This window comes from Mastigoproctus giganteus, chromosome 5, assembly GCF_048544385.1.
Source record: "Mastigoproctus giganteus isolate SK-2022 chromosome 5, ASM4854438v1, whole genome shotgun sequence".
Taxonomy (NCBI): domain Eukaryota; kingdom Metazoa; phylum Arthropoda; class Arachnida; order Uropygi; family Thelyphonidae; genus Mastigoproctus; species Mastigoproctus giganteus.
In genome coordinates this window covers 137016303-137034860 of record NC_143579.1, presented here as the reverse complement: position 1 = coordinate 137034860, position 18558 = coordinate 137016303, and the positions used below count along the sequence as shown (strand labels likewise).

The following is an 18558-nucleotide window of genomic DNA, read 5'->3' as shown; positions in this document are numbered from 1 at the left end:
TAGTGTGGTTCTTAGAGGCACCTAGCTATCGTCATTAGTTCGTCTAGGTTGATATATTACTTGATATAAATTAGATGCATCCATGATTGGCGACTAATTGTTAGAGAATGGTTGCGTTTTTCTGCACTCGAAGTTGAACTAAGACTTCCCTTTCAGATTTCAGTAGATTATAGATTTTGAGATGGTAAGGGAATTACGGGCATCCGGTATTATATGCTCATAAATCTTTCAATGTGGGCTCAGGGGAAAGCATCGGATTATAGCTGCATACATTAGATATGTGGACCACACAAGTCTTGAAATATTTCAAAAGCAGCTCCTTCTTAATAATTCTAGTCAGTTCTTGCCTAAGGCCCCACAGAACAGAGATAGATTTTTCCATGATTGCTGGAAGAATGGATGAAAGAAAAATCTGTGTGATCCCAGAATTTCTTCACCTTTGTTCTGACTTTGCAGGACAAAAGGAGATTAAGGGGATTGCTTACATAAAAAGGCCTCCGTAGCCGAGTGGTCAGGAGCGGGAGTGCAGTAGCACACCCTCTTTGAGTAGGCCGGGGTTCAAGCCCCTGACTACTAAATATGGTCGATCTGTCAACCCGCACTGGACCAGCGTGGCAGATTATGGTCCATTTCCTTCAACACGAATCGTTGAGGAGGCTTCCATCCTGCAGTGGCTGCGGTTTACCTTTTTTACATTTTTTTACATAAAATGAAAGGTAATCTTATCTTATAGCCAAGACTTCATTAATCTCTGTTCCCTTTCCCATTTCTCCCTTTTCGATGATGAAGCTGCCATCGAAATGCCAGATGAATCTGCATGTGGTTAGAGTATACGGTATCAAACAAAAGAGCAAAGGGGACTCCACCGTGTGGGACTTATTCGTATTATATACACATGAGCCAACTTGAGATTTTTAGGAGGTTACTGTTTAAATATTTTTCTCAATCGAAAAATATGCCTCAGATGATACTGTGTCGTTGTCAAATGAAACTTGTGCTTTGAATAATTAGGTGTGTATCTAGTAAATTCCTGTGTCGGCCATTTGGAGAGTACAGAAAGCAAGTATGTACGGCTTGTGGTTGAAGAATATCATGAGATTAGGTAGCAAAAGCTTGTCAAGCAACTTGAAGAAAATGCATCCAGTCGAGAGGGGTTGATAGTATTTGAATCCCTTGGGAAATTTTACTTTTAAGAGCCATATGAACTAGAGCAAGTTTATTTGCATTTATAAATTTTATCTGAACATTGCATTAGGTGTGTGTGTGTGTGTGTGTGTGTGTGTGTGTGTGTGTGTGTGTGTGTGTGTGTGTGTGTGTGTGTGTGTGTGTGTGTGTGTGTGTGTTTGTTTGTTGACGATATCACATTTACAATTAATAAGTTAATATCTTCAAAGTACATTTTGAATAATTCCGTACTACTTAAGCTTTTTAATTGTACATAGAAGCTGTGTTCCAGCATAATGCTCTAAGACAAAATGAGATTTCAAGCGAATGGCATTACCTAATTCGCCTTGTCAGCGGACAGTATTCTCCTTGAAGCCCTTTGGGATGAGCTGGAACTCCTGGCCATGGCCGAAACTACCTTCTTCAGTTGTACAACTGATGGCTGTTTTGAGGAATAGATCGGCTGCTGTTTATAGAAAGCATTAAAGCAACTAATATCACAAGTTACCAGTAAATTACATCATCATAAACGTATCTTGTAGTTGAGGTGCCCCCTGAGAGGGGCACCTCAACTACAAGAACTCAACTTCTTGAAAATAACTCTCACTGAAGTTAATTTGATGTATATTTTTGATAATTATGAATTCTTTTGTTCTTTTTTAAGATTTGCTAAGCTGGCTTATAGTCGCTGCCGGGCGATGCCCGGATGGTAGTAGTGACCTACCTCCTCGTGGTGGGGACGGTAACTTGTGGTGAGAGGTGTGATTGCCCATCCCCACCACAAGGTTGAATGGTCGATTAATGTTATTTTGTTTGTTTTATTTGAGTTGACCATTGGGTCTTTACATATTGGTTTTTACAACTAAGGTTGAGATTGATATACTAAATGAGAATTGGTTGCATATGGATGAAAATCCGGGTGGCAACTGAGATGGAAGCTCACTCAAATGAAAATAAAATGCCCCTGAGAGGAAAACCTATAGTGGTAGCTGCAAACACTAATTCCTGCTCCACACTCTGGAGAACTGGGGCCTCCGATGACCCAGGTCATGATCTAGAGGAGGTCCTTTCTTCCTCTGGTGGGGGGGGGGGTTGAGAAAGACCTTAGCAGCTTGCGACCTACTGTTCTGTACATGGTGAGTCATATATTAGGTTACCTTCTGCTCTGAAGCAGCTTTGAACGAGATTATAAACAAGATCACAATAACGTTATGGAAGGTCCATAAAGTTATTGTGATCAGTGACCATGGAGGCATCTCATATAATTATTGTGTGATCCAGGGCGTGGATGGATACTGACAAGTTTGCTACTAAAATTAGGAAATTTTTGATAATTTGGTCTGGAATCATATTAGTGAAATTGATGATTAGGAATTTATTTCTGCTTTACAGAAAGTTGACGTAATAACAGAACAGAACTACTTCAAGAGGTTAGTAGATCCATAATGAGGAAGAAGAGGAAACTTGTCAGATCTGTTCCATCCCATCTTAACTGATATTAAGAAAGGGATGAAAACTGATGCGTTCATCTTAACTGATGAGCCCTGAAAACTCTTCCTCAAGGAAGAGTTTTCAGCTCTCAAAGTGTGGCTAATGTGGCTGAGTTGAGAAAGGAATATTCTACAAAAATAAAGATGTTTAAACGTCGACGATTGGCGGTCTTTGGTGGAGAATGCTGATAACTCTGATCCTTGGGGTTCCGTTCTTATAATTATTACTAATAGGATTCGCCTTGATGAAATAACTTACAGCCTTCTAAATGATAGCCAGCAGGACACTATTACATGGGTCCAGTCTGTCCGACAGGTCATTTCAGAATTATTTTTAAAGGACTATGACGCTGTAAATAATAGAGTAGAAAATCAAATTTTAAAAGAATTTTAAATGAATATATCTCTAAAATAAGGGAAGCGCCCTTCTCGCTTGAGGAACTTAATGCAGCAGCCATGAATTTAGTAAAAGATGGGATTGAAGCGGACATTTTCCCTAAGACCTGGAAAATTGCTGTTTCGAAATATACATATATAGCCCGAAGTTCAACCCCTGGGAAACTAGCGTTCTCCACGACACAGAACTTCTCTTCCCAACGGGATCGAACTAGAAGAGTAATCCCTAAAGATGTTAAAGAGATCTCCCTGACAGAAGGCATTTCTAGCCCTGCGGAATATACTACGCAGGGCTAAATTCGATGTCCCACCACAGGGCGTCGAACGTCCTTAAGAGTCCGGAGAGACTATTAAATGAACCGACGTCATATCGCCCGATTGCTCTTTCGCCAATATTGAACAAAGTATATGAGAGACTCATAATCCTAAGATATCAGACAAGATATGAATCCTTGGGCTTGTCGTCTTCAAAAAGGGATTTAAAAGGGTAATTCTACCGAGGATGCAATCAGAAAATTAATTAGAACTGTTCAAGAAGCGTTGCAGCGATATGAGCTCGGTTTGTTCGTGGACTTTAGGGATACGTTCGACGCCCTGTGGTGGGACATCGAATTTAGCCCTGCGTAGTATATTCCGCAGGGCTAGAAATGCCTTCTGTCAGGGAGATCTCTTTAACATCTTTAGGGATTACTCTTCTAGTTCGATCCCGTTGGGAAGAGAAGTTCTGTGTCGTGGAGAACGCTAGTTTCCCAGGGGTTGAACTTCGGGCTATATATGTGGAACATGGTTTTCAATGAGTTTTTGGAGCGCCATGTGGGTGACACTTGTGCCATATCCTAAGCAGACGACTTAGTTTTAATTGTTGCAGGTGATTCTCGGAAAACAATTGAAGAAAAGACTAGTTCCATACTTCAGGATCTCCTAAATTTTTGAAATTTACATAAGCTACAGATTTTCAAAGAAAAACCGTGGTTATGCTTACCTTTTAAAGGGTAAGTTGAGTTTTACTAGACCTTTTGTACGCTGTGGGTACATCTCCTTGAGGTATACAAGATGTTTCTGGTATTTGGGTTTGCACCTGGAGGAGCGTTTGTTTTTTACACATGTCAAATGCTTAAAACAGAAAATTCAAATATTGTATGCCCAGCTTCGGAGGGTTACTAGAGTGAAATTGGGAATTGAGGGCCGGCCTTTAAATTTAATAAAAAAGTGTTCATAATCACTTAAGCTTCAAGATCTTGGTTTATGACGGCTGAAAATTCAATAATAAAGAAACATCTTTCAGCACAAAAATTCGCTCTTGTGAGTTTTACCCGTGCTTGTCGCATTGTATCTACACATTCTATTCAGATTTTGTCTGGAAAATAACCTGTTGGTCATTCTTGCTATATCTCTGTATTGCCTCAGGCGGGGTATCCCTGGGGTGATGTTAGGTGTTCGGTCCTACCCAGAAGTGGCTACTGAGGTGACGATTTGCAGTAGAGCGGAGAAGAATCTTTGATGAGCTTGTAAAATATCGCAAAATCGTTGGAACGGCTCTGAAAAAGGCAGAGAAATGTTTTTATTACAGAGAATAAAAACATTTCTTTACCTTTCTCAGAGCCGTTCCAACGTCTGTACTGTGAATTGAAGGATTAGACCCTGTCTTTTTTGCCTTTCTCGAAGCTGTTCCAATGTCTCTACTGTGAACTACAGGATTAGACCGTGGTTGCAATTCAGCTTGTATGCCTGTTTATTGCTGACAGGTCACGACCTAATGTCTAGGCTAAATCAATTCAGCCCTTCTGGCTTTTGTTTTCGCAGGGAGATGGAGACCGGCATTCATGCCATGCTTCGCTATCCATATTATGTTGATCTGATCTGAGCGGTGAATTGAGAGAGGGGTCTGTTCCCTAGATAGAGACAATTTACCAGTTTTATTTGGGCCCCGAGTGCCAAGAATTCCGTGGCCAAGCGATTATAGTGCGTTTCATAAAGCGATCTTTTCAAAGAGCTTTTGCCCTATAGAGATTCCTTTTTGTTCTGATTACCGTTTTCCTCATTTTCTACTCGAGTATTAGTATTAGTAACGGCCGCATGGTGCAAGAAAGCCTATGGCTTATGCTGCACCAGCCAAAAAAAAAAGTAGCCTTTTGACACTACAGTAGGCAAAGGCCCAGAAAGGAAAGACACCTTTGTGTTTCTTTTTCGTATCTCTCACTAACACAACTAACAACCGCTTGGTCAGCTCGTGGCACTGCTCCTGCCTCCCCGTGGCGGGGCCGATAACCTGGGTGGTAAAGACAAACTCCCAGGGCCAAAAGGAGCCATCGTGGATAAAAATTCTTATCCACCCTTAGAGCCTACGAGCTCAAGACCTGAAACGTACATTGACTATGATACCAATAATGAATTAGGTAATGACAATCGAAAGAGACAGAAGACCAATCAGATGGAGAAACCCTGGCCATAATTTTTAATTTTCCACGCTCACTGGTCAGCCTATGAGCAAACTGTCTCCCTTCGTTATACAAAAACATCTGGAAGGTATTGCTGGATCTCCTAAGACTGTTAAAAGGCTCCAATAAGGAGATTTATTAGTGGAAACTATGAACCACAGGTACTCTGAGAAGCTTTTACAGCTTACAAACTTTGCTGACATTCCAGTAAAAATATTTCCTCATGCAACCCTAAGTTCATCTAAGGGTGTCATATCCAGTTGGGACCTTTTAAATGTCACAGATGAGGAAATAACCCAAGAACTGCAGGGACAAAATGTAATTCAAGCAAAACGTATGATGACTAAAAAAGATAATCAACTTAAACTAACCAGAAATATTATTCCCACCTTCAATACACCCAACTTGTCCTCCTCTCTAAAAGCAGGTTATTTACTTTGCCGCATCCACCCCTACATTCCCAATCTTTACGATGCTACAAATGCCAAAAGTATGGCCACTCACAAATTATGCAGAGGAGTTCCTGTCTGCCTTAACTGTTGTTCCTCAAATCACATACGAAGTGACTGTACGACTACAAAAATGACCAGCCCAAATTGCAAAGGTGATCATCTTGCATATTCCAAGACATGTGAAAAATGGAAACCTGAGAAAACAATAGTAAAATACAAGGTTGAGAACAAAGTAAGTTACCAAGAAGCGAAAAAACTATTTGTACCTCCAAATAGTTACAAACAAAAATGTAACCTATGCCAATGCCGTAAAAAAAAGTATCAAACAGTCTCCACTCAAACCGATGTCACAGTTCCCACTAATAAATCAATTTCTGATTGGGCTAGAAATATTCTCTCTGAACAACAACCAAGTATACGTAAGCAACAACCCGAACTCTTAGATCAGGCAAATAATACTCCTCTGACAATACCTGCGGCATCTCCTCCTTCAAAGAGTGCTACCACATCCCATATTACAAACTCAAATGCAATAAAAAAATATATTCAGGACACAACCATGGACACAGATGGCACATCAATACAGGAAGATCCTGTTTTAGAAATCTATGTTGAAGAAGAAATGGAAATTGGCCGGCCAATTTTCTCCAAAAAAGATAAACAAAAACTGGAACGTAATAAGCCAGTCACCTTCAAAAAGCAGTCAGCTACAGCTCCATCAATTAAACACAAATAATGCCTTGTATTTTACAATGGAACTGCAGAGGTTTTCATTGCAACATAAATGACATCCGTGATCTAATTAATCGATATTCTCCAATTGCTCTTTGTCTTCGGGAAACTTACCTAACCTTGCAAATTTCTCCTTCGATAAAGAACTATTGCCTTTATTGAAGAGATCGTAATACAGCTAATGCTGTCCATGGTGGTGTGGCAATCCTAATAAATTCAAAAATCCCGACTGAACATATTCCAATTCAAACTGAAATAGAAGCTGTTGCTGCTCGTATAACTCTCTATATTGCAATAACGCTAGTTTCAATCTACTTACAACCAAACCATACTTACTGTTTAAAAGATCTCGAAGACCTCTTTATACAGATACCGCCACCTCTCTGTATATTAGGAGACTTTAATGGGCACAGCCCCTTATGTGGCACTTCTAAATTAGATAGACGGGGTCGACTCATTGAAAGTTTTTTAGACGCACTAAATCTCGTCTTACTCAATACTGGCGCACACACTCACATTCAGCTCCCAACTGGACAAACCTCTGCAATAGATCTCTTCATTCAGATGGACAATATACAATCCATAGAAAGGACAGAGGATCTCGTGGAGGCGGAGTAGCTATTATACATTAGAACCATATACTCTGTGAAACTACATCAAATTTCACAAATATTGAATCAGTATACTGCCTTCTTCATCTTGGCAAGCTAAAGGTTTTAATAGTATTGCTTTATTTTCCACCTCCCATAACTAATATAGACCTCCAGTACTTAGAAAGCTCGCTGGAATCAATCTTCCCACTAATTCAATCTGCCGACATAGCAATGGTTTTGGGTGACTTTAACTGTCAAATGGCCAATTTAGGATCTTCTTCTCCATCACTGCAGACTAGGGCTCTCTTTAATATGCTTCACAGCTATGGTCTGGAACAAATTTGCAACTTTCCAACCAGAGAAAATGCCTACCTCGACCTAATATTTTCCTCTACTCATATAGATGTTCACACCGACAACCCCATATTTCACTCGGATCATTCACCAATTACTTTTGACATCACAGTGACTTCTCATAACTTCAAATGCAGCTCCCGTACTCCTCGATTCAATTTCAGAAAGGCTGACTGGCCTCTGCTCAACCTAGCTCTAACAAACGTAGACAAGCAGCTCGCTGACGCTATGGATGACATCGATGTGCTCACCAACAACCTGATTAACTGTGTCCATTCAGTTATATCTGACATTGTTCCTCAATCCCATCTTACCGCACGCTCTACCTACCCGCACTGATATAACAGTGAACTAATACGTAAAATTAAATCCAAAGAATTCTACAGAAACAAGTATAAGCAAACATGTGACAGTCAATACTATGAAATATTCAGCCAACTCCGCAAAGAAGTGAAAACTCTCATATTAAACTCCTACAACATGTATACAGAGTCAGTTCAGGATAGTCTGCTTACTCACAGAGATATCAAACCATTCTGGAATTTCATGAAGCATAAGAACATAACCAGTAGAAAGTTACAACTCCGAAACGCAGATGGAATTCTCTTATCTGACGAATTCAGTATTGCTCAAGAGTTTGCCAAACACTTTTCTAGAATTCAAACAAATGATACATTGAGATCTGCCTCATTTCCTGACTTCACACCTGTTAAAGATGATATCCTCATTAATCTCTTTATCACTGATGAAGATTTAAATTCGGCATTAAAAAGCACGAGAAATGACTATACTAGAGGCCCAGATGACATTCCAGGCTTATTTTGGAAAAGGACTGTCACTACATTGAAACCCCTCATACTGCGGATCTTCAACCTCTCTCTCAGGCTGGGGAAGTATCCTAAGCACTTTAAGCAGGTCAATATAGTTCCTATTTTCAAAAAAGGTGATAAAAATGACGTATGCGATTACAGACCCATAACCTTGCAAAACAGCCTGGCTAAACTCTTCGACACAGCAGTGCACAAACATCTCTTCGAATTCTTCAAGCCTTTTATCGATCAGAATCAACATGGTTTCTGCAGTGGCAAGTCAGTAGTCACAAATTTACTTCCTTTCTGGCAATACACCTCTGAAGCTCTTGATAACCACCTACAAGTTGATGCGGTCTACACAGATATATCCAAGGCATTTGATAAAGTCCCGCACGAACAACTTCTGGAAAAACTTAAGCTATATGGTATCCGTGACCCTTTGCTCTCATGGCTACGCAGCTATATTACGCATCGTTCCTTGAGCGTTATCATCGATCAAGTGAACTCAGACTGTTTTATACCACTAAGCGGAGTACCACAAGGCTCTCCCTTAGGTCCTCTTCTCTTCATTGTTTTCGTAAATGATCTTCCTTCTTTCATGTACACCTCCAATGTTCAAGTTGCTCTCTATGCAGATGATCTTAAGATCTACTCAGCAGTGAAGGAGACTACCGATTCTCAACAACTTCAATGTGCTCTCAATAAATTCTCTCTGTGGCTATCTCTGAATGGCTTGTCTGCTAACACCTCGAAGTGCAAAGTTATCTCTTTCTCATCTTGCAGATCTCCACAACTAATGAATACGGAGTATAGTATTAACTCTGTGATCATCGAAAGGTGTGACCAAGTTAACGACTTAGGGATTCTCTTTTCCAGCAGTGCTAAATTCGATGCCCATGTCCTTAAAATCACCAGCAAAGCATTCAAAACACTGGGATTCATCAAACGGAACACATACAAGTTCAAAAACTACAGATATGCGGTTATCCTTTATAAAACTATTGTTCTGCCAATCCTTGAATTCAGTTCACCCATCTGGAATCCTCACACAAAGACTTTAACTAACAAAATTGAAGCAGTCCAAAAAAACTTTGTCCGTTACCTCACGTACCGCAATCCTCTATTCTATCACTCAGTGTATTATGAATCGCTGTGTGATTACTTTCATCTGAGGCCTCTGTGCACTAGAAGAGTTACTGCTGACATCGCCCTTCTAGCCAAAGTAATCACTGGAATTTACGAAGCATCTGATATCCTGAGTAAAATAAACTTCAATGCTCCTTGTAGACAAGTCAGGAACCATACACCGTTTCGCCTTGACTCTGCCAACACGGACTTTATGAAGTTCAGTCCACTGAACAGAATCAGCAAATCAGCAAACGACTCTCGCATTGACTTCTTTGACAACTCCCAATCACTGATGAACTCCATCCACAAGTTTGCCTCTTCACTTAAACTGCAAAGTGACTAGCTCACATCTAATTATTGTAGTTTATTATTATTTGTTATATTATTTTTCTGTTCTCTAACGGATTAATTATTACTTGTTTTACCGGTAACTTAACTTAATACAATCCTCTTTTGTACATATGCTTTTATTGTTTGAATCTATATCAATGTTTATCGTCCTATAGGATTTCACATTATTGTTATTATGTTTATTGATCTGATCTCAGATACACTGTTAATGGTTGCCTGTTGTGTATCTTGTTATTAATAAAATAAAAAAATAAAATAAAAAATTTGTTCTCCAGTACTGGCCCCGACCATAGAGTGGTATATTGTTAATGATCCTATGGGCAGTGATCACTTCCCAATTGTATGCAACATATTAATAGCACAGACTCCTCTAACTCAAACCTGCAGGAAATGGAAATTTGTCCGAGCAAACTGGGCAAAATTCCAGTCATTAATATCCTTTGATGAGAAAAAAATCTGTCTTCAGCCTATTGACGATGTGACAGATTACATTACGTTGCATCTCCTAAATGTAGCCAAAAACACAATACCACTATCAAATCCCCCTGGCCGAAAACATTATAATTATTGGTGGAATGAAAAATGCACAATAGCTAAAAAAAGCAAAGAATAAAGACTGGAATTTGTTTCGGCAATATCCAACCACAACCAATCTGATAAATTATAAAAAAATAAGGGTAAAAGCACGTTTCATACAAAGGCAAGCCAAGAAAGAATCCTGGACCCGCTTTGCGTCCAAGCATCAACAGAAACACTGACAGCAAAATAATTTGAAAAAAAAATTAGACAGCTATCTGGTAAATTTCCAACCATACCATCTCCAATCTTGATAGATCTCGCCTGGAATGGGCGAGATCTATCAAGTCCTTTGGATATAGCAAATGCTTTGGGAAATACCTTTGCTGAAATATCAGCAGCATCTGCATATACTACATCTTTCCAGCGAATTAAAAACAGTAAAAAACAGCATACTATTATCTTCCAAACTACTTTCAGTCTACCGTAAAACAAACTGCTGCAATATTTTGAACTTTTACATGCCATTAAAACAGCCCACAATGGTGCTACCGGACCAGATGGGATCTATTATGTCATGCTGCAACATCTTGAAGACAAAGCTTTGCGCCTCCTTCTGCCCTTTTACAACCGAATTTTTTTAGAAAATGTTTATCCAGCTTCTTGGCATTATTCTATTATTTTGACGTTCCTAAAGCCTGGAAAAGATCCATCCAACCCCCAACCAATATCTCTATCAAATTGCCTCAGCAAAATCCTTGAAAAAGTTGGCCGCAGTAGACTCGTTTGGATCATTCAGTCAGAACATCTAATGAATCACAGTCAAAACGGCTTTCGAAAAATCAGGTCATTGCTTGGATCTCATGGTAAAAGCTGAATTTTTCATTCGGAATGCCTTCGTTTAGCACAAACATCTAGTATTAGTTTCGATAGATATAAAGAAGGCATTTGATACCACATGGCGGCATGTCATACTTAGTATTGGTCTACGGGGCAACCTTCCCAAATTTGTTCAGAATTTTCTACATTTTAGATCGTTCTAAGTGAGATAACAACATGCCCTCTCTGCAACTTTCATTCAGGAAGGTGTTCCACACGGATCAGTATTGAGTGCCACTCTTTTTGCTCTTAGAATCGATTCCATCACTAAACAGTTTCCGAACACAATTGAGACTTACCTTTATGCAGATGACCTTTCCATCTCCTGCAATTCCCAAAACATGTGATCTATTGAAAGACAGCTTCAGATATCACTAAATAAAATACAGCACTCGGCCAGCCTCGACGGCTACCGACTCTCTCACCAGAAAACAGTTCCAATCAATTTTTGTAGACAACGAAAACTTCATCCGGATCCTGAACTCCAAATTTCCAATGTCTTCATTCTAGTCGCTACTAACATCAGATTTCTAGGATTAATTCTTGACAACGAATTAAATTTCTTAGACCATATTAAAAATGTACGTACTTCCTGTATAAAAAAGCTTAGAACTTTACTTAGAACTTTATCCTCCCTAACAAGGGGTACAGATCGCACCTCCCTGCTTTGGTTATTCAGGACATTAATCAGATCCCGTCACGATTATGGTGCTCCTGTTTGTGGTTCTACCAGAGCAAGCGCTCTGCCCTGGCTTGATCCAGTTCAACGCAGCGCCTGAGGATTTCACTTTTTGCATTCAGAACATCACCAACTCATAGCCTCTACATTGACGCTCATGAGCCGCCACTAACATTACGTAGGAAAGCATTGTTACTGAAGTATGCTGTCAAAATACAAGGTTGTGCCTCGCATCCCATTCAGCCATATCTGTTCAATACGCCACTATAAAACCTCTACATAAATAAATCTAGCGTAGTAAAACCAGCTGGTCTTCGCCTCCTAGAACTGATGCAGGTTTGGAATGTTTCCATTCGTTCTGTACAACAGGTAGTAAATTTCGTTCAATCGCCATGGAGTCCTGCCGTTCTACCGACTTGTGACACTTACCTCTGCCAATGGGGAAAGAATATTCTACAAGCATCAAATACCAGACAACTTAATGTAGTCCACACTCATAGATATATTGATTTTTCCCCAATTTATACAGATGGCTCTAAATCCAACTCAAATTTTGGAGCAGCCGCTGTGTTTCCAAACACCACTTTTTCAGCATCCCTTCCACCTGAATTCAGTATCTTCTCGGCAGAATTATATGTAATTAAACTAGCCTTAGAAAAGATCTGTTCTGACTCTTCATTAAAATTTGTTTACACTGATTCCCTCAGCTCAATTATGGCATTATGTAACTCCTCAGATAAAGTTCACCCCGTTCTAAATGAAATTAGATTATTACTGCAGATTGAAGAATGTCACCAACTGATCACATTCTGCTGAATTCCGGCAATTCTTCAGGAATTTCGTAATGAACTGGCCGATAAAGCTGCAAAAAATCCAACTACCTTAGATTTAACAAATTTCCCTGTTCCAGCATCAGACTATCCACAAAGCATTCATGGTACATGTCTAACAGAATGGACAGCACTCTGGCATTCTCAAACAAATAATAAACTTTTTCAATTTAAACAGGATCCTAAAATTTGGCTTTCGAGTATCCGTACATCAAGAAGAGAAGAAATAGTCCTTTCGAGGGCAAGAATAGGTCATATTCATTTAACTCACTTTCATTTTACTCACATGTGATGATCGACTCTAGTGTCCAAATTGTTCTGTAAGTCTGACTGTTAAACACATTCTCATTGAATGCCCATACTATAAACAAGACAGAAATACCCTGCTATCATTGGTTAACCTTCGGAAACAAATAACTGTAGAGTAGCGGTTCCCAACCGGTGGTTCGCGAACCCCTGGGGATTCGCGAAAGTTTACACAAGTATCACTGTATTTAAATAATAGGTATGATTAACATACCAATGATATGATAATAGGTATGAAAAACACAGCTCCCACAATTCCTTATACAGTATACTTATACTGTAATTACTTTACTATCTTACAGTATATCATGTTAAATAAATATCAAATTATTTCTTGACTAAACGTCCAAGAGTATGAAAAAGGTTGTTTATGCATGGAGAGATATAATCAGATGCATGCATACTACCTGGGTAGCAGAGATGATGGAAGTGCATTACCCATTCATAAACAACGTTTTTCATACTTTTGGACTTTTTTTTTTTTTTTTGGTAGTTGCACCTCCCAAAGTTTTTGCAGTACTTTGATCCAATCCCGAGGTGGGATTCGAACCGGCGACCTTTGGGTTGCCAGGCAGGCAACCCAAAGGTCGCCGGTTCGAATCCCACTAGCCCGGTCGGCTACTTTTGGACGTTTAGTCAAGAAATAGTTTAACATTAAACCATGCACACCATCAAGCATCTCTTATATTGTGGAGTTATGCTTCATAACCGGGTTGTGGCTATTGCAACAACAGGGTATCTGCCCACCCACCGATGAGTAAGCCAACAAGCTTCGAAACGGTGCCATCTGATTGGTGGAATCCGGCGAGAATAAGTAACATTAGTCTGGTGAAGTTACTTATTCAAAGCAGTGAAATATCTCGGCCACTCGTTCTAAAGGTTCATTCACAAAATAAGATATGAATAAACTGCATTCATATTACCTGGTTAGTAGAAATGATGGAAGTGCATTACCATTACGCATGCCTAAACAATCTTTTTAAAATAAATGTTTTCCATCCTTTTTTTTTCACATTCTCAATGATCATTGTTATGTACAGGTACTTTTTTTTTTTTTTTTAGAATTTATAGTACTTAGTACCGTGCATCGGTTGAAGATGAAAAGCTGAAAGAAGATATACTTGTTGATATTAGACTTGGACTTCTGCACACTGTAATTTTTCAGGGAATACATAAGGTTTTTCCAGAAAACAGAAGTTGAATGAATAAATGAGGAAGAAGAAAAGTTGGTTCTGTGAGTTTGAAGTTGGACAGTAAAAGCATGTTGGCTGGTTGCATCACGTGTTCGGACTGCTTTAAAAGAGAGTGGGAATTATAGAAGCCAATTCAGAAGAACTGTGCCCATGCAAGTAGCCATCGATAGAAAATACATGCGGCAGAAACAGAAAGTGTATGAGACAGAGAGTGGACAGACTCTGTTACAGATGAGTCATTAATTAAACTACTGCCCTCTTCTGAATGGAATCTAGAAGCCTGACAGAGGTTTTAGGGCGGATTTGCGATTTGTACAGAGTGAACAACTGTTTGGAAGAAAAGCAACGGCGAGAGCGAAAGAGAAAACCAAGATTTTTAGATGCAGAGGAAGCAATATTTGTAATGTGCTTCTGCCAAGAGAGATCAGAAGTCAGGGTAATCCCCAAAAGAGATATACCATCTTGACTAGAAATCGGAGCGTCACCAAAGATAGCATAGGAGCAGAAGAATCCTTTTTGCGAGATATAAGACAGGACTGAGCTTTAGAAGGATTGAAATTAAGTTTTCATTGCCCCACTGGAGAATTGCCTGAAGATCAGCATTTAAGGATTTGGCAATTTAAGGAAGTAAGTTGAAGCTGTTTAAGCAGGGCAGGGTTTCTCAAACTGGAAGGTGGAAAGTAATGTGCTATCACCAGGAAAACTATGGATAGGATTCCGGTCAATGTAAAAAAAGGCCATTAATATACAAAAGGAAAAGAGTGGGAGAAAGAACTGAACCTTGGGGAACACCAGAATTAGTGGAGAAGTTAGAAGACAGAGAGCCGTCTACTATCACCCACAGTGAGCGGTCAGAGAGAAAACTGGATACCCAATCACAAAGAACAGCTGTCAAACCGTTTTTGGTGGTTTTTTTTTTTTTTTATAGGAGCATTAGCAGCTAAGGCCATATTGCTCCGGGAATATGCGGTGGTTATTCCCTGACCTTTCCGCATCCTCCGTATTTAGTGGTCACGGGCTCGTACCCCGGTTTAATCGCTATCAAACCGTAGGATGGAAGCTTGTTTAGAAGACCTTTATGCCAAACACCATCAAAAAAAAAATTTCAAATCTTTGAAATGCCTTTGAAATGTCAACAGCAATGGCTTGAGTTTCACCAAAAACTTTTCCATTGAATTTGTCCCTAGATGCACATCTTCTTCAAGAGGAGTGTTCTATTTACAATGGGTTTCCTCAGCCTACAAGTTATTTTTTGGTAGGAATTTTTTCCCGACATAAAGTGTGGTTCAAAGTGTGTTGGTCAGTTAAACGGCTGTCATGTATTCCCCTACTGCATCCATCCATCCATGTCCTCCTAGGTCTTCTTCTTCCAGGAGGTATCCATTCCAGGATAGCCTCTGAGTATCTGGTTTTTTGCATCCGTTTTACATGTCCATACATGTAAACGCCTTTCTTTGATAGTGTCAATAATATTCTTTTTCACTTCCATTTTCTCTCTTATGTCTTCATTAGGTTTACTATCTCTTCTAGAAGTTCTTTCTGAAGTTCTTGCATAGATGTACATAAGCCAGAATATCACCAGTGGAACGAGACTGACGGAATCCATCAGGCGAACTTTGACCAGATGAAAGATTTTCTGATAGTTTGAGTTGGCAGTTAATTGATTTCCCCATTACTTTGGAAAGAGTAGAAGTAATCGCAATGGGACGATAACTGGATGGAAGGAATTTGTCACCCTTTTTAGGAACTGCCTGGATATGAAAAAATTTCCAAGCAGAAGGAAAAACATCTTTGGAATAAGAAAGTGAAATAAGACACAAAACAGGTAAGTTCACGGGCACAGGTTTTGAGAACAAGTGTAGAAATACCATCAGGACCTGTAGCTTTCGTAGCATCAGATTCATCAAAATCCTTCTGACATTCTTTTGACGGAAAACCACTGAATTCATTGAATGGAGTGTACTGGGAATGGTTTGAGATGATTTACCAAGATCTTCAATACATGAGTTGGAAAAATAAAATAGGTTGCTAACAGGTCTGTTAGCAACCTATTTTATTTTTCCAACTCAACAGAACTATTTGGTTTTGACAGAGGCAGGAACAGAGATGGGCAAAAATTGCGGCCAAGCTTTCGAAAGACCAGAATGCTTGGCTACCGTTAGAGGAGCAAGAAGTAGCCTGTTCAAAATCTAGTTTGGATTAATCAATAACTGCTTTACAAAGTATTAATAATACTTAATAATAATTTTATTACGCAATATCGCTTATAAAAACGTAGTACTGTAAATATTCTATAATGAAAATTCTGTACTTTTATACGATTTCAGAGATAAAAATATTATGTTGAAAGGGGTTCTTGAGTCAAAAAAGGTTGGGAACCGCTGCTCTAGAGAATGTCATTGGTGACAATGCAAATATTCCAGAATTTTTCAACTTTCTGAAGCAAATTGGAGTCTTTAATCATTTCTAATTTCTGCCTTTTCTGACATTGCAAAAATTTCTCATATATTCATATAATAACTGAATAGGTGCATTATAGCCAAAGCAGCTAATGCGCCATCAAACCCCCCCCAACAACAAAAACAGTTTTATTTGTAAACTGTCATAAATTTAAGTTATTTTTTTGTTACGTTTGTAAAATAATAAGAGGAGTTTACCTCAATATAGTACGCAGAACACTTCCCTATGATACTCTCCAGAAATTAAAACGAAAAAATCGAAAACTTACATTAGAGTAAAAAATAAATAATTTAAAACCAATTTAACACAATTAAAAATTAAAAAGAATCTAACGAAAATATTCAAAACGATTTTCCTTCCTGAAGCTGAGAACGCTTTTCGACCGTATGTCGTGATCACAGGAATGAAAATTACCGAATAGGGTTGAACCTGAAACTTGGTGATTATTTGTCTTCGCGCATGCGCGTAAAGGCCCACGCATCGGAGATCAAATATGGCTGCCGAACATTAGCAGAATTCTCGTGTAATTTAATTTCTACGGTTTCTGCAATTAATAGTCGCGTATAATTACGTTGAACATTTAAGTATTTTGGCCTCGTTAAATGAAAAAGTGCTTTTCGTTAATGGCATGAAAGGCTAATTCTGACGCTGCTGAACGAGAAGCACGAACTGAGGCGTCATGTTGATTTGCACGAATTTGTTATGTAGAAAACATTTCTAAGAGAAGATTCCAGTTACTGGACCAGGTAGAGCATGGTGTACCTATATGCGGTTCAGAACCGAAATTGGTGGACTTGTTTTTGTTTTATATATCTCTCAAACATTTTTTTTTTTTTAAATAGAGATTCACAAATGATTAATTGTAAATATTGTTTAAGGCTTTATGAAAAATTTTAATTTTGTAATTGTTTTTAGTGCATATGGGCTCATTGCCCTGTAGGCACAATAAATAAAATATGAAATCGCATCTTATACTAGCGTCGCTTTAAAACTAGTCATTAAGTGAATCTACTTTTAGTAGGGTTCATTACTTTGATTAATTTCGCATATCAAAACAAATTCTTGTTAACAGTTTCTATCTTAACAATTTCTTTTTATTACAGGTTTCAGTCAACCCAGAATTCAAAGTTGCTGAGCTCTCCTTCGACAACAATGCTGCCACTTGCATAGTTCATTTTGACTACGTTTCTGCCCAAGTTTACAACTGCACTCTGGGAAAACCCTAATGTTCTAGATTATCGTTCGTGTACAAAGTTTCATGTGTGAACTGTGTGATTCCCATCAGACTCTAGCGAGGTCATGTGCGAAGGGGATGGATGTGGTAGCATCTTTTCATTACGACCGTACTTGACTTCTTAGTATAATGACGATTCATTCTACTCTGATTTTTGTTATACATCTTTTTATACTATAGTTTCTTCGTTATCTGTTTTACCAAAGAAAATAAACATTTTAGACCTTTCCAAAAAGAAATTCTTTCACAATGATCTTTTCCATTAAAAGTACATTCCCTCGCCCATTGATAATAGCAAAATGAGTAATGCCATGTTATTGAAAGCGCGCCATAGTGAACAAGCATGGCTGAAAGAAGTTTTTTTCTTCATATCCGTCTTAGTTTATAGTGTTTTGAAATATTTGTAAATTTTTTGGTTACGTTTACAATAAGCAAAACCGCTCAGCGATCTCTCAACCCAGTGTTAATAATATAGAATTCTTCAGGGTGCTGCTGAAGACAAACTTCTTTTGTCTCGAACACAGAAATTAATATTTTCTGTGGTATTTTTG

General features: G+C 38.8%; 1 protein-coding gene across 1 annotated transcript in view; it reads left to right on the top strand.

The window, feature by feature from the left end:
- LOC150085724 (lysyl oxidase homolog 2-like) overlaps positions 1 to 18246 on the top strand; it is a 286714-nt gene extending 268468 nt beyond the window's left edge. The window contains exon 8 of the mRNA XM_090374205.1: positions 17877 to 18246. Coding sequence (XP_090230331.1) covers positions 17877 to 17999 — 123 coding nt within the window. The 3' untranslated portion in view covers positions 18000 to 18246. The remainder of the gene's footprint in view (positions 1 to 17876) is intronic.
- The last annotated feature ends 312 nt before the right edge of the window (positions 18247 to 18558 follow it).